This window comes from Bactrocera neohumeralis, chromosome 2 (assembly GCF_024586455.1).
Source record: "Bactrocera neohumeralis isolate Rockhampton chromosome 2, APGP_CSIRO_Bneo_wtdbg2-racon-allhic-juicebox.fasta_v2, whole genome shotgun sequence".
NCBI lineage: Eukaryota > Metazoa > Arthropoda > Insecta > Diptera > Tephritidae > Bactrocera > Bactrocera neohumeralis.
In genome coordinates this window covers 20,682,143-20,698,622 of record NC_065919.1, presented here as the reverse complement: position 1 = coordinate 20,698,622, position 16,480 = coordinate 20,682,143, and the positions used below count along the sequence as shown (strand labels likewise).

The following is a 16,480-nucleotide window of genomic DNA, read 5'->3' as shown; positions in this document are numbered from 1 at the left end:
CGTATAAGCAGTGATTTGCGGTCTAAAGTGATTTTAATTAGGTGAATTTTATGCTTGTAATATATTTACAAATACATAATGTATGTATATGTTTAAAAAACAACAACAACAACAAAGAAACAGGTAACAAAACGCATAACACCACTGATATTTGCAATAAATTGATCAATTTTAGTAGTGTAATTGAAACCATAACCATAAATGCATAACCGAATGCTAATAAGTCGGTTAGTGTATTGAAAATCAAATAATAAACATTACTGATTAACAAGCGTTTACTGTGCCTACAATTACGAGTATTGTTCACACAGCAAAAAAATTAAAATAAAAAAATTTTAACATTCTTAATTAAAAAAAATAATATAAAATAAAATAAAAGGTTGATATAAATTAAATAAAAATATAAATAAAGGCAAAAAATTAATAAAAACTAAAACTAAAATTACTTAAATAAAAAATATTAAAAATATAATAAATAAAAAAATAAAATTTAAATTTATAATACAAAATAAATTAAAATAATATAAATAAAATGATATAAAGCATGTAGTATATGTAAAGTCACAAGTTTAATATAAAAAAATAATAAAAATATAAAACAAATTAAATTTTTTTATTTTATTAAAAAATTATATAAATTAAATAAAAATATAAATGAAGGTTAAAAAATTAATACAAAACTAAAAAATACACAAATAAAAAATATTAAAAATATAATAAATAAAAAAATAAAATTTAAATTTATAATACAAAATAAATTAAAATAATAAATTGATATAAAGCAAGTATATGTAAAGACACAAGTTTAATAGAAAAAAATAATAAAAATATAAAACAAATTAAATAAAAAATATTAAAAATTTATTAAATTAAATAAAAATATAAATGAAGGTTAAAAATTAATACAAAACTAAAAATACACAAATAAAAAATATTAAAAATACAATAAAAAAATAAATAAAATACAATAAATTATAAATAAAAAAAAAATGATTTAAAATTTAAATAAAACTAAAAACTTAAAAATACAATAAAATAAAAGTTATATAAATAAAATAAAAATATAAATAAAGAAAAAATTTAATACAAATAAATAATAAAAATATATAAAATAAAATAAACAGTGGTTATAAATTAGATAAAAAGATAATTTAAGGCCAAAAATGAATACAAAACTAACAATTCATATTCAATTAAACAAACTATTATTAATTTAAAAGTCATAATAGTTTTATTTTAAATAAAAAAAAACACGAAAACTAAAAAATTTATCGAAAATAAAAGTTTATAGCATTTTACTGTTAAAGAAAATAAAAATAAAATATAAACTATGCAAATTGTAAATAAAACAAATAACAAAAATAAATATATAAAATCAAATAAATAAGCTAAAATAAAGTAAACAAAAACAATTAGTGAAATTGGAAACCGCAAAACGAAAGTTTAAAGTCTACTTATAACGAAAAAAATAAAAAATAATAAAAGTGAAGTTTTAAAAAATCAATAATAATAAATAAAGAAAATATTCCAATTAAAAAACTTAAAAAAAAAACGAGTAAAAAAAAACTAAATAAAATATCATAACAAAAAAATTAAAAAAATATAAAACAAGTATTAAAGAAATAAATAAATTATGCCGATTTAACAAATAAAACTATTAAAATAATTACAATTATAGCAATTTAATAAACAAATTAAAATTAGAAGAAATAACATAAAAACAACAACAACCAAACATTTTGAATGGACTAAAACCAAGAGCTTGTGCATTTGATTACTTATCAAGCAAAGAATAATAAGGTTTACTTTGCCATACCTTGTTAAAAAAAACTTAAAAAACCAAACAAAAAAATATAAAAAATATTTTTTCGCCTATTGTGAACGAATTTATAACTTTTTGTAGACTTTTTTACTGTAAAATAGTTATTGTAAATTTTTTGTAATTTTTACATAATAATTCGTGATGTTTTGGCAGTTTTTCAAAAACTCGTTTTTTATCAATCATAAAAAATCGAAAATTTGAGTTACTAAAACTAATTTTATTTAAAAATAACATATAGTTGAACTTTCTTAACTCGAATGACCACAAACTACAAAAAAACTTTGAGTTATGGAAAGAAATTTGTATAACTTCCATTGCTAATTCTGGAATTCGAGTTTTGAAAAAAGAAAATATATTTTCTCAAACTTGTATTTGCTATAAACATTAAATATTTAAGCAATTTTTTTCACCAATTTGTTTTTGCTATAAACTTTAATTATTTTTGAAAAAAAAAATTCTAAAATTTCTTTTTCTAAAAAAAAGTTTTATTTTCAGATTAGTTTTATTTTCAGATTAGTTTTATTTTCCGATTAGTTTTATTACAAAGTTTAATAATTAAAAAAAAAATAAAATTTTTTCCTCAATTTTTTTTTGCTATAAACATTAACTATTTTCGAAAAAAATTTAATATTACACAATAAATGCTACAAAACAAAACTAAAAAGCACCGTCACTAGCACCGTTACCGTCACAACAGCTCACCGTCGTACATGAAAATATGTCTGTCTACGATAAACAAAATATTTATACCAAGCTGCACACCTACACATACATATGTATACATACATATTATCTATTTGTATGTGTGTGTGTAAGCATAATTAAAGCCTAAAAATGCCACAAATGCAATCAGCGTCCACTTTTTGAAATGCCTATTAAGCGTATAAAAAAAGATATGTACATACATACATAATATATGTACATACATACTTAAATGCACACATACATGCGTACGTATGTGTACAGCTAAAATTACTTTGCTAAAACAATATTTGCATATTTTTACACGAACAAAAATACTTGGAGACTATTTAATAAGCTAATGAGCGTTGCATACGAAGCTTTATGACAGCAGATGGAAAACAAAAACAAAAAAAAACAAAAAGATTCAATATTTATACAAAAACCAAGAATAAAGCTTTCAAGTCAGTGAATAATAGCTGCGCCTAAAAGCATGCTTTTTATAATTAAAACTTTTCAAAGTCACAATTACAGCAATGAAATTACACTGCAACAAATAAAGTAAAAAACCAAGAAAAATAATTGAAATAGATTAAAAAAAAACAAAAACTAAGCAACATGTTGTATGAGTAAATTAAACAAAAAAAAAAAAAATAAATAAATACAAAAATACATTAAAATATTAAATACATACTTACACACAACTCTTTAACAATGTAATTTTTAACAGTGTGGATCACGCTAACACAACTACTAAGCATAGCTGGGAGCCTTAAAAAGAAAAAGGATCTATTAAATTTTTCTACAACTTTCTACACACCTTTACTCTTAAAAAAAACATCACTCCACGCCCTTAGATTAATTCGCCTAACTTTACTTTTTGAGTTTCATCTAAAACCTTTAATCCATTCTTTAAACATAACTATAAAAATAATACGTTTTGTCTAATCTAGTTACCTGAAATTGAATTTCAAGCGAAATCTTGGTAGCAGATCACTAGATTGCTGTCAGTACGGCTAGATTTCTGCTAGGTTGCTGAAAGTAACGGATTATAACGAAGAGAGAACCGCCATAACAGATGTCTTTGCTAAAAATAATGGATTATAATGAAGAGAAAACCGAAGCGCATTCGTCTTTATCGCTCTAAACTTTAATTAGTCAACAGTTTAAGCATATAAACACATTTTTGGTTCCATGTGCTTTGAGAACCTTATCCTGATTTTTGTAGTGGCTGAACGCAAGATAGGATTCTTTTTGGCCACAACCTTATGCCTGTTTTCCTTTTTAAACACGTCTGCCCAGATCTCAGCTCCGTATAGTAGGACGGCATTAGGAGCTTTCTCTTTTATTGGCTAGGGCCTCCAGTGTTGACCATTGGTCTGTTCAGTTGGGAGCTGATCTTCGCTGTCTTTCCTGCTTATTTGTTAGAAGTAAAAGCTCTGATTTTTTCCCTAGCGAGCTGGAGGTTGTGTGAAAAGAGCCATGCTTGCGTCCGGGTCATGACCTGATTAAACTTTCTTCTCGCTTCTTCTGTGTCTCTTGCTGTAGTTATTGCTGAAATATCGTCCGCGTAGTCAATTAGGTACGATTCGTCTGGCAATTCGAGTTTTAGTATAGCGTCGTAACGGATATTCCACAAGTCTGGGCCTAGATAAGATCCTTGTGCGGCTCCTGAAGTGACCGCTATCTGTCGTGATCCCTCTCTAGTTTTATACAGCAATTTTCTGCTACTAAGGTAGCTCCGCACCACAGCTCTGAGATAGCCGGGGATTTTAAAGGTTTTTTCGAGAGCGTCAATCATATTCTCTCATTCTCTCATCTATCGCTGTTTAAGGCTTTTCCGCTGTGTCAAACATGCATAATGGACGTCATGCTGATAAAAAGTTGGGATTATTCTTTTCCCTTCCTACCAGCCGTTGGGATTATTCTTTTCCCTTCCCACCAGCCGTTGGAACAGGGAACATTCCGACTTCGATGCAGGCGTTGTAAAAGTTCAGTAGTACTGCAGCGATTATTTTCAGGATCACCGTTGGATTCCCGTCCGGTCCGGGTGACTTGTTGGCCTTGAGCTTACCAGTGGTTAGTTTCAGTTCTTCGAGGGTACACTGGGAAATTTGTGGGTATCTTAGAGTGTGTTCTGGATCACTAATCCTTTTTTCACGTGTGGGAAAAAGTGCGTTTACGATGTGATCTATTTTGGCAGCGGTTATGTCAGGTGGCTTTGCTCGAACGCCGAGTTTCTTCATTACTATTTTATACCCAAGTCCCCAGGGTTTTTTGTTCAAATCCTCGCGTAGTTTCTCCCATTTTTTTGTTTTTGTTATGCTGCTTTGGATTGCTCGGCTTCTCGAGATGCGACTCTTCTGCGCCTGGAGCTAGTGTAGGATTTGCGAAGGAGGGGGCATGTGCGAATGAGTTGGGCGAAATTTTCAGTACACCAGTAAACGGCAAGTCTTTTCAATTTCTTTGGCTCCCGGCACTTATTCAGCTGAAGAGACTGATAGCTGCACAAAGCGCTGAAAAGCTTAGTATGGAGTCGAACTGTAGTACTATATGTATAAACAATGGATTGATATGTTTTAATACACCACAAAGCTTACCCGGTATGATCTTGTATGACGAACTTGCCCATGCGTTGCAGTGGGGTCCCACACTTTTAAGAAGATGGAGGAGAGAGTGCGAAGAGAACAGCATTGGCAGCAGGCAGCAGGAATGCGCCATGCCAAGCTGCTTCTGGGTGGATACAATCTAGCAAGATTTTAGGTAATGATCAACCTCCCCAGAGACAAATTCCGCTTCCTTGTCGCGCTCTATATAGGACACTGCAGGCTCAGGAAGCACTTGTCCAACATGGGCAAAGTCTCTTGCGGAAACTGCCGGTTTTACGACTTGTAACAGGAAACTTCAGAACACCTGATTCTGGATTGCCCAGCAATTTGAACAAGGAGGCTAAAGGCCCTAGATACCATCTGCGCGGGCAGGCATGACATCACCTCAGTCGCGCCCAGTAGGCTTCTGGAATGCTGGACTTTGGAGACCATATGTGATATAGAGGAGGGCACAATAGACCGTAGGTCGCAGTGCAAAACCTCAATTTTTATTATCTATCTATCTATGATCTTGCTGGCATTAAGAAAACATCAGCAATGTTCGAAAATTGAGCATTTTCAATAGACGATTTTAACGTTTAAGGATATATGTACATCTTCATTATTTGAAAGAGAATAAATTCCTAATTGAATTCGTTATTTTTGTCCGAAAGAAATTTCAGCCGGATTCGTGACTACATTCAAGTGTCTTTTACCAAGCTTTTATGTTTACAGGCATAGCATACAGGCTTCAAGTCTTCAGTGAATCACCGTAATCCTTGAAATCACCGCTTGGCACATAAATGAGTGGATTTTAGAGAGCGTCGATCTTAAAGTAACTTGTAAAGGCACACTTTTTCAAGGGATCTTCTAGAGTCGTAAACATCTTTTTGTGGTTTTAGGTAGCTGAAGGGTTATGCCGATATAAATAATAAATAGAACGACGCTTTTTTTGGATTACCTTGTGAACTTTTGTTGCATAAAGAGCTTTTATATAAACGGCAACAAACGCTTCATTACTGCAGCTGTGGGTTTTATTGGTCCCAGGGTTGTGTTTACTGTTGTTCTCTTTTGTATTTCTTCTCAGCTTTTCTTCTAAAACATTACATCCACAGATTTTGTTAAAACACTTACGTAAGTTATTAAGTACACAGTATTTTTAAAGAACAAATTTTTTATAGAAAATAAATTATGTACAGTTGTGAGCATATAGTCATAAATAAGCTGCAGGAAAGGCTTGAAAACTTTTTTACTTTAATAAAGAAATATCTAAGCGCAAACTACCATAAGCTCGCCCAAATTCACCAAACTACCATAAACTCGCCCAAATTCACCAAACACTTAACCAAACTGTAGGAAAAAATTGACTTCTAAAAAAAATGAATTGATTTTCATTAAATTTTATTTTTTAAACAAAATTAATAAAAAATAGTAGTGTAAGTGAAGAAAAATTTAAATTGAATTGAGAATTAAATAAAATTCATTCAATCAACGTAGTGAAACTAACCGAAATAGTCGTTATTAGCAGAAACAATATCGAACAAAATTTAATTAAAAAATAATTGAACTTACAAGTAAAAATTATCAATTATAAATAGTTAATCTACAACAACAATTCACATTGGAAAATTGTGCACACACACTAATACTTACTCACGGGCCTCAAGTGTTGTGCATTAGGCGCATACAAACGCAAACTAAAGCAGAAAAGTCCACAAAAAACAAAAAAAAAATTAAGAAATTAAAAAAAAATCAAGAAAACAAAAATGAAAAATCCAAAATTAAAAAATATATATATTGTAAGAAAGTAAACGCTAAGCGCAAATGTAGGAGTAGCCGTAAGGAAAAGCAGCTTGTGAATATTACAAAAACAAACAGATAACGGATAACAACAATTTTAACAATTTTGATTAAAAATAAATAAATATTATTAATAAAAAACCAAAAAAAAAAAACAAATTTGTACATTTTTGTTTTCAACTAAGGCGTTCAGAGCGCCAAGCTTTCTCTCTCTCTCTCTCTCACTTTTATTTATTGTTCCCGCATGCCAATCGTTCTCTGTAAAATCTAATAATAAACCCAACCCCTCAACTGCTACGCGCCTCCAGCTGACACAACGGATATTCGGCCAATTTCAACGATATGGTACCCTTGACGATCAGCTGATCGAGTGTTGCTTCGGTCTTTAAACGGTATTGTCGGAATATCTTCGCCACGAACACCTTCATCAGCATCAGTGCATAACGATAACCGATACACATGCGTAAACCTTTTGTGAAGGGTATAAAACCGAATGCATGTCGTTTTGTCGCATTCGGTCCGAAGTGTGCCTCCGGTTTGAAGTGTTTCGCATCTGGTCCCCAAATACGTTCATCGCGTTGCATGTTGTAAATGTCGATGCCGATTTGTGTGCCACGCGGTATCAGAACGCCATTACGTAGACGAAAATCATCGGCTGCGCTACGTAGCACCATCGGTACGGGCGCGTAGAGACGTAGCGCTTCGTTGATGATCATCTCGGTGTAAGGCATACGCTCCAGGTGCTCATAGTCTACGTCTGGTGATGCATTTTCTGGGAAGATTGTGCTGAGTTCGTCGTATAGTTTTTCTTGGTATTCGGGATGCATGGCGAGACACAAGCAAACGATATATAGCGCTGTCGAAGTGGTTTCGAAGGTCTAGAAAATAGAAATAAAGAAAGAGAAGATTGAGAAGGTTACTTGAAAAAAAAAAATGAAAAAGTAAGAGTATCAAACTGGCGGTGTTTCTCAACTACTGTTGTTATTCCTGTTGAAGTTGGATAAAATATTCCTAAAATGATTTTTTACTCCGTGAAAATCCGTGTCCGCTTCGGCTACGTAGAACCAAGAGAAGCAGTGAGCTTCATACATATCGTGCTTAGAAGTATTATTGGTTTCAAGACTAACTGGTTTCTATGAAATAAATCGGATTCGTGTATATTTTTCGGAATATGCCTAGTATTGAGTACTCTGCTTTTTCTTTTAGAACTACTAAGTCAAAGCCTTTCAAGTGTCCGGATGCTAATGTCATATCTTGTGAAATTAAACTATGTTCCGAATGCCTGGAGACTGGTTAAGGTTGAGTTTCTACAGCAGGCCAGAAAGAGATCTCATGCCGGTGCCGAGGCCCATTAGCCAGTCTCCGTTTCTGTTGAAAACGTCGGGGAGACTCATGGATCTGTACATTTGAAGTAGAATACCGATGGGTAAACTGTTAAAAGCCCAGCATGATTACATCAATGGTTGGTCGGTCGGCACTACTTTGCACGACGTAGTGTCATGGCTGGAGGGAGCACAAGGAATTTGCTGTAGGCACCTTTCTCGACATCGAGGTGGCCTTTAACAAAGTGCGGTTGGAGCCTGTGGTGAAAGCTCTCGAAAAGAAGAATCGAACCTCAAACACTTTATATTTAGTCTTCTCTGGCACAGAACAGTCGTGGCGGAGTGGAATGCGAAGACATCCCGAAAGGTTAACAGGAGCACCCCGCAGGGTGTGGTACTTCTCCAACTGCCGTTTTACACATAGCACCCGTGGATATTAGCGGCATATGCAGGACGCGCCGAAATTATTGAGCTTTTTCACGGATGGGCCGAAGCTAGGAAGGATTCTGCAAGGAGTTCTCCGCCAATCTTAGCTTCAAGCTACAGGACCCCTCTAGGGTTTTTGAAGCATAAGTGGAAGGTATTAAGGTGACGGTAGATGTACTGCTACGAAGTACAGCCTCTTTCTTTGGATCTCCGTTGTCATCTTGAATTCAGGTCCAGTGGACCTCGCATGTGCTTAACAGGTCAACGAACCGCTCCTCTTAAACTGCAAGATCCTTTTGGCTTATACTAAAACGAAGATCTACTGAACTACTTGCTCTTAGCAAAGTTTATCTTGCCGCCATCGTAGAGTTTCTTACTGGACATTGTCTAATAAGCGCTTATGCGGTAAAAATCTTGTTCGACGCTAGTTGTCAAAGTTCTATGAAGGAGGGTGGAGATGGAAGACCACATATCGGTAGTTTTGTCACCGGCGAACCAGGAAACGAAACTGACATTAGCCGTCTCAAAAAATTTGCGATAGGCTCAAACCGCTTTTCGAGTTGTAAGGGTGTTATGATCAATTATATAGGAGTTTTAGGTAGCACAACGGAGCGACGTTCTAAGTTGTCCAAGTGAGATCCCTGTTAGGATCGAGCTCTTAACATAATCTAACCTAGAGCCCAATATGTGTAAATTATGAAGAAAGGTTGATCCTCATAGTCAAAAGAGGAACTAAGAGAAAACTTCTGACTTTTGTTGTAAGGCTCCTAAAGTAATAATTTTTCCGGAATCCAAAGTTACCGCTATTATTGCTACTCACCGCCGCTATGATGACATTTGCCTCGGCGCGCACATCCTCCCATGACAGTTGACCTTGCTCCACATGCGTACGAACTTGCTCCACAAATATGGCTTTCGACTTCCGTATGGCCGCTGAAGCATCCGCATTCACATCCGTTACTGCATCCACACCCACTTTGCCACTTATATGCTTTCTCCCACTTATACACTCATTCTCATTAGCAGACTCTGAGCAATTTTCACTTTTCTTTACACTCATTGATGCGTGTTGTTGCGCTTGTTGTTGCCCTATGCCATTTGCAACTGATTTATTATTTTTGCGCTGCAGCAACTAGAGAAAAAGGAGAGGAAGAAGAAAAACGGAATTAAAAGAAATTAGCCGCAAGCGTCAAAGGAACAATCACTTTAACAGTTGATGAGATGAGCAGACTTCCACCCAGTCGCCAAGTAATGAGCGCGAGTGTGAATAGTTTCTTTATATGAGTGTGTGTCTGCATAACTTACACTATCAATGAAGCTGAAGAGCACTTGAACGACCTGCTGCTGGCGCACGAACTGCGACGAGTGGCGATAGAGCACATCCGGATAAAGCCAGGGCGACAACATGCGGCGCACACACACCTCGGTTATGCTATTGACATATGAACATACATACATATGAGGTTAGTTAAGTGTTAAGTGAAAGGAAGCGATGAAAAAGAAATAAAATTAAAGAAAAACGAGTGCATGTGGGTGCGTGTGTATGGTATGTCTGTGGGCATTTAATGCAGACAAAAGCGAAACTTTTGAAACGACATTGAAAGCACAACTGGCAAATGAGTCGGAATAGCGTGAAACAATTGAGACGGCAAAGCTGTCGGTTGCACATGAAAAGCACTGTGGAACAAAGTGGGAACATTTTGTTGCGAAAAAACGTTAAGGGTCCCGTACAAGAATTTTATTTTGATCGTTCAGTTATATGCTGTAGTGAACCGATGTCGGCGGTTCCAACCAATGATCAGCTTCTTGTAGAGAAAAGAATTCAGAGCGGGATCTCATGAACCGAGGAATTAGTTCGCGTTTATACAGACAGACGAACGTAGACATTTATATACACAGCTCATATATATTTTTTAGGGTCTGCGAAGTTCCGAGCTTAGACCAAGTATCCCCTGGGTAGCCAAAGAACATCCGTTTGAAGGCGAGCTGGAGTGAAAAGGCGAACCATTCCTCCCCAGAGTTGTGCGCTGGTTTTGGGACCCACCATGTAATCAAAGCCCCAAATAAAAAGGAAACAACTCGGACAAGAGACCCGCCTTTTCATGAAGATCATGGCAAACGTATTAAGGATTACGATTTAAGGGCATACTCTGGAATGTCCGGTCCCTTAATTGTAAAGGTGCCGCTGCCCAGCTGGTTGATGTCCTCGTAAGAATAAAGTCTGGACATGACCGCCGTCCAAGAAGTGCGATGGACAGAACAAGGACTGAGACGAGTATCTGCTTGTGGCATTTACTACAGTGGTCATATAAAGGAGCGCAAATTTGGTGTGGGATCCGAGGTGGGAGAAAGACTTCGTCGCCGAGTCTTGGCACTCACCCCGGTGGATGAACATCTAGCACATTCCGTATCAAAATGAAGTTCTTCAACATATCGCCGGAAGGGAAGGAGGATGTGACCAAAGATGTCCTAGGAGAGCTGCCCCCGCCACGATGTCAAAATCGTACTTGGTGGGCAAAAAAGGTATATTTGGCACAACGGTCGGTAAATACAGCCAGCATGATGAAACATCCCCAAATGAGTTGAGGCTGATCGACTTCACCGGGACCCGAAATATGGTTTTATGTAGTACTAGATTCCATTATAGAAAAATTCATCAAGCTATTATACCTCCGGATCGAAAAGCCACCAACCAGATCGATCATGTTGTGATAGATGGAAGAGACGTTTCCAATGTTTTACACGTGCGAACGCTCCGAGGTCCTAACATTGACTCGACCACAATCTTGTTGCAGACAAGATACATACCCGCCCTCTGTGCAGCAAAAATGCACATTAACAAATATGTATAAGGATTGTTCAAGACTCTTTTACGATTTTCTACTCGACTTGCACTCGCTCTTCTCTGACAGCACGCGTCAGAAACTCGGTATAAGGCAAAAGAGCAGCTGGTAGCATGATGAGTGCCGTGTCGCAGTGGTGACCTGCTGAATGGCAATGAAAACCCACCTCGGGATGATGAACGTTTCAATCGATCGATGGAGCAAACACGAAGTTCGAATAGAGATGGGACAAAATATCTCCTGTCATCAAACAAACAGTCGTCGTTAAGTTAAAAACAATGCGCCTCGAAATCGAAATGCGTGAGACGAAACTCTTGAACAGGTGCTACGGCGGATTGAGTAATGGCAATTGGGGAGTTGGGTCCTCTCTCGACGAATTAAAACCAATCTCTACAAGTCACTCATCATACCAGTCGTACTATATGGTGTAGAGGCATGGACGATGACAACAACTGATGAGATTAACAACTTTTGAGAGAAAGGTTCTGCGGAAGATGTATGGTCCTTTGCGCAGATATGAGAAATCCACTGCGTTAGAAATATCAGGTGGAGAAGGACCTGACTACACTTGGAATCTCCAATTCGCCTCAAACAGCGAAAAAAGAACGACTGGCTCGTAGTCTTACTCCAAGCCAGCCAAAATGCTTCCCAGAAAAACGAGATGAATTCGAGATTGAATTACTCTTGAAGGAAAACCATAAATAATTTCAAAATTTTTCAGAAGACACTCATTTCAAAAACATTCTTGGATCTGAAATGTTCGGCCAAATGGAACAAACTAAAAAGCAAGTATTTAATTGCTCTATAAGTGTCCGGCATTGCCAAGGATCTGCACAGACTGTCGGTTCAAAATCTGTCCGAATCTTTTGATACCTATTATTAGTATTATTAATAGGTTATAGAATGGTTTGGAAATTAATCTACAATACTACAAATCTTAATTCACGCCTCTTAAAGGTTTTGTCCGTATATCTATTTAGTTTAAGTATACTGCTCCACTTTAACTAGTTATATGCTTTCCGTTCCTCACACAAAAGCGCTCGGAGTTTGAAGTTTTAAACATTCTTGAAACCTTTACATATTTTATGCACAGTCTTCGCTTCATGGTACATTTTTTTTACCTTCCTTTAACGCTTACCCATTGTAGGCCTCGAAGATGTGCGCCGAACCTTCGTTTTCGAAATTCATGCGTTTACCCATTGTCGTCTCTATACAATTCATTTCACAGTTAAATAGACAAATGAGGAACCAAGAATAGAAAACATATTAAACGCTTCGTTGCCGCACAGCAGCAATTCATAATTACGACACTTACGACAAGCTGCCTCCAAAACGTTACGTTTCAACATCTCGTAGATTTCCAACTGTGTTCCGGTCGTGGCTAAGGCGGTGAATTTGCTCAGCATCACATCGGCTTCCGCATTGAAAATGGGCAGGAAGTTGTTGATAATTTGGCGGCTAAAAGCCGGATTGATGAGGCGGCGATGCTTGCTCCAGCGGTGCGCTAAAAGAGAGTGAGCAAAATGACTTGGGGGAAAACAACTTGTGAGTACTTAACAAAAAATATATACACAATTATTTACGTCTGTCGCATCGAGGGTCATTATGAACATGACTTTGACACATTCTTTGACTGACCCAAATCAATTTCGCAAATAATAGTTAAAATGGCCGAAAAGTTTGTGGGTGTTTATGTGCCGAGGCGTGCGTCAGAGGCTAAGTGTTGTCACGGTCTAGCCATTAGTTCAACTTAGTACGTGCAACTCTGTATGCGAGTATGTGTGTGTGTGTGGAGGGGTAAATGTCTTATTTATTTGTACTCACAGCTGGACGTGAAGAGCCCGTCGCCAATTGCTGCAGCCAGAAAACGATAGAGTTCGCCTTTGTTCGTGCAGTGCGGTGAATTGAAAATCGTTTCCACTGTTTCCGGGTCATTAACGTAAAGAAAACAACTTGTGCCCATCCATGAAATAAATGGTGTCGTATACCGTTTCGATGTGTGTTCCATATACTGCAAGAAAGCTGAAAATAACCGTAAACATATACAAAAACAAGAACGACAATATAGCACGCATTTATTTATGGTCAAGGCCAGTTGGTGTGAGTATAAAAATAGGTTTTAATAATTTAATAATTTCTTGGGAGAAATAAATATATATACATATGTACACTTATTACTTTCCCTTAGTTGAGCGAGCGCCTTTCCAAAGCGAAATACGAAGACCTTGGCTCAAAGCTAATAGAAACAGATTTTCTATAGAGCCATCTTCTGTTTAATTGGGAGTCTACAGAGATCTAAGATGGACAGCGTCAATTAACCAAGTGGTTTAATTGGTAGTCGATGGAAAGGTAGGTGACTTAAGCCATCGAAATGCAACAAATTAGGAATTAAAACTTGAGGGTATACGCTCTGAATGTTTATTCTCTTGCTAGGTGACAAGTTTCTTCTCGGATTCCGAGAAGAAGCATTTTTATAACACTCACATATTTTTATTATACCGTAGGCTTACGAAAAGTGTACCTTTCCGTATAATTAAGAACAACAGTTAAAATAAGTGATTAAGTGTGATTATATAGTCACGAAAACTGTCATCACTGAAGATCTGAGCTTCAGCTACATTGCTGGGAATGGCAACACAAAAGTTGGTTCTCGCGCATCTGAGCATAGGCAGAGACTTTACTTCAAAGTGAAGAGGGAAGCTTGCAAAGAACTAAGAATCTAACAAAAACTCGGCCCCCACTAGAATTTACAAATGAGATCCATAGTTAAGAGGACGATCGTGTTGTTCGGACTAGCACTCTACCTTGGACTGACAAACACAGCCCAAACTCGACTTGTCAAAAATCGTCGCCAACCAAACCACTTGTTTTAAAAAGCTTGAATTATATGGGGATCTACATCTAGTGGGTTACGCAAACCCGCAACAATTATAAATGACGTCCAGGACGGACATCAACAAAGGAATTGGTGACTGAGAATCGACGATTAACAGTCAGCGATCTTGCTGGAATCGTTGGAAGGATCAGTGAAAACTGTTTTAGAAAATAATTTACGTCTAACATACATACGTCATAGACAGGAAAAGTAGAGATCAATTGGTTCGAGTTCCGGACTAAGATACGCTTCTCAAGCTTCTGGCGAACCATTAATTCGGTGTCATAAAGACGGTTCAATTGTTGACAATAAAGGTCAGAATTAAGAGTTTGGCCTTAAGGGATCAGATCATAGTAGATTATTCTCAGCCAATTTCACCTAAAATATAACAAAATGTTCTAGATGGTCCAAGATGACTTGGTCACCGTTTGAGTCGGTTCACTACGCTTTGACAACGACCGCTTTTGCTTATCGTTGTTGTAACTACCTCATTCTTCATCACCAGTAACTTTATGCTTCAGAAATGAATCGATTTTGTTGCGATTCGGTAGCGGTTCAGGGATGAAAGTTTTGCCTACGAGGTTTTCTTGGGCTAATTCGTGCGGATGCCATACATCAACCACATTTTTGTATGCAGCTTTATTTAAATGATCCCTACAGGTTTTTGGACACAGTTTAGCCGTTAGGCAATCGAAACCGTGTTTATATGTCAATCGGTCTCGAATATGCCCATTATTTTTATCGATATTTTTTACAATTGGCCTTCCCGAGCGTGGTGCAACTTGACTTCCAAATTACCGGACTCGATCACACCGAAATTCCGGATGATTGGCTATTACAATATCAGAACCATAGGTATTATTCACATTTTAAAACAGTAAAAAAAATAAGTGTCTGAGAATTTTAGGGCAAGACGAAATATCTCCTGTCATCAAACCAACAGTCGTCGCACTCGCGACTTGGCAGTCATAACTTCGAAGTCGTACAAAATTTCTGCGTCTATCTTGGAACCAGTATTTACACCAACAACAATGTCAGCCTGAGAAGTAAAATCCTCTCTCCACGAACAAAGATCAAACTCTATAAGTCACTCATTATTCCCGTCCTATATATGGTGCAGAGGCATCCACGATGACAACATTTGACGAGTCGGCGTTACGAGTTTTCAAGAGAAAGGTTCTGCAGAAGATTTATAGTCTAACAAGGTATTTGTATATCAGAAGTTCACAACGAGTACCGAACCGGTTTCGATTTTTTTTATCTCTGATCGAACCCAAACTCTAACGAAGTTGCTCACGATGGTGAGAAAATGACAATTTTTCTTACAGACAACTTAGCAAAGCTGCTTTATATCAGACGATAGATTTATTTTACTTAATTTTTATGACGCCGCTTAAGAGCACGTATACTTACTCTCTGGATGCATCATTTGCAATCCCAAACCAATGAATGGCAAACCCACAGGACCAGGCAACTGCCAGGCCACACGATAAAAGCGTCTACGTGACCACAAAAAGTAAATCCACAACAACAGCAGCCACGTGGCCAAAGCATAGCAGACAATATTCTCCATTTCAAGAAGATGTGTATGGAAGACGGTGGTGGGTGGCAGCGTCGTCGGACTGCGAGGTGTCTGCCGTAATCGGATGCGATTTTGCACCTGAAATTTCTGGTGAATTGTCGATTTGTAACAATTAGAAACCGTAACGAAACAAACACGCCGAATTCGCACTGCTTTTGTCAGTCACCGACTATTACGACTTTGAGTGTGCGTACGCCGAACCGTTTGAAGCGACTGTTTCCCGTCAACTGCCAAAGCGTCCGCCAACCACGATGTTTCACGGTCTAAAGGTGTCATTTTCTGCTTTCAGCACTGCAAATCGAGAATCGAAACTAACTGCGTACATTGGAAAATCTATCTACAAAAACAACAACAGCTAGAAAGAGCTGGAGCGCTATGTGCGTACCGTAGACAAGCCGTTTGGCTTAATGCCGCCCAACAAATCGCCATGACGAACTGGTAATTGTCAGCTTAGCTCGGTCATTACTCGTGCGCCCACATTTTGGCTGCTGAGAATTGAATGTGCAAACAAATTGATTGTTGCCGTTTGCCTTTTGTTTAC

The 16,480-nt window shown here is 36.9% G+C and overlaps 1 protein-coding gene across 1 annotated transcript; it reads right to left on the bottom strand.

Moving 5' to 3' along the window:
• Window positions 1–6,475: 6,475 nt before the first annotated feature.
• Window positions 6,476–16,193, bottom strand: LOC126751734 (probable cytochrome P450 313b1). The gene is made up of 7 exons (XM_050462238.1): window positions 15,771–16,193; window positions 13,307–13,504; window positions 12,798–12,986; window positions 12,621–12,690; window positions 9,945–10,071; window positions 9,460–9,771; window positions 6,476–7,769 (listed from the first exon to the last, which is right to left on the bottom strand). Exons 1-7 carry the CDS (start codon window positions 15,928–15,930, stop codon window positions 7,179–7,181), a joined length of 1,647 nt encoding a protein of 548 aa, XP_050318195.1. The 5' UTR covers window positions 15,931–16,193; the 3' UTR covers window positions 6,476–7,178.
• Between the last annotated feature and the right edge of the window lie 287 nt (window positions 16,194–16,480).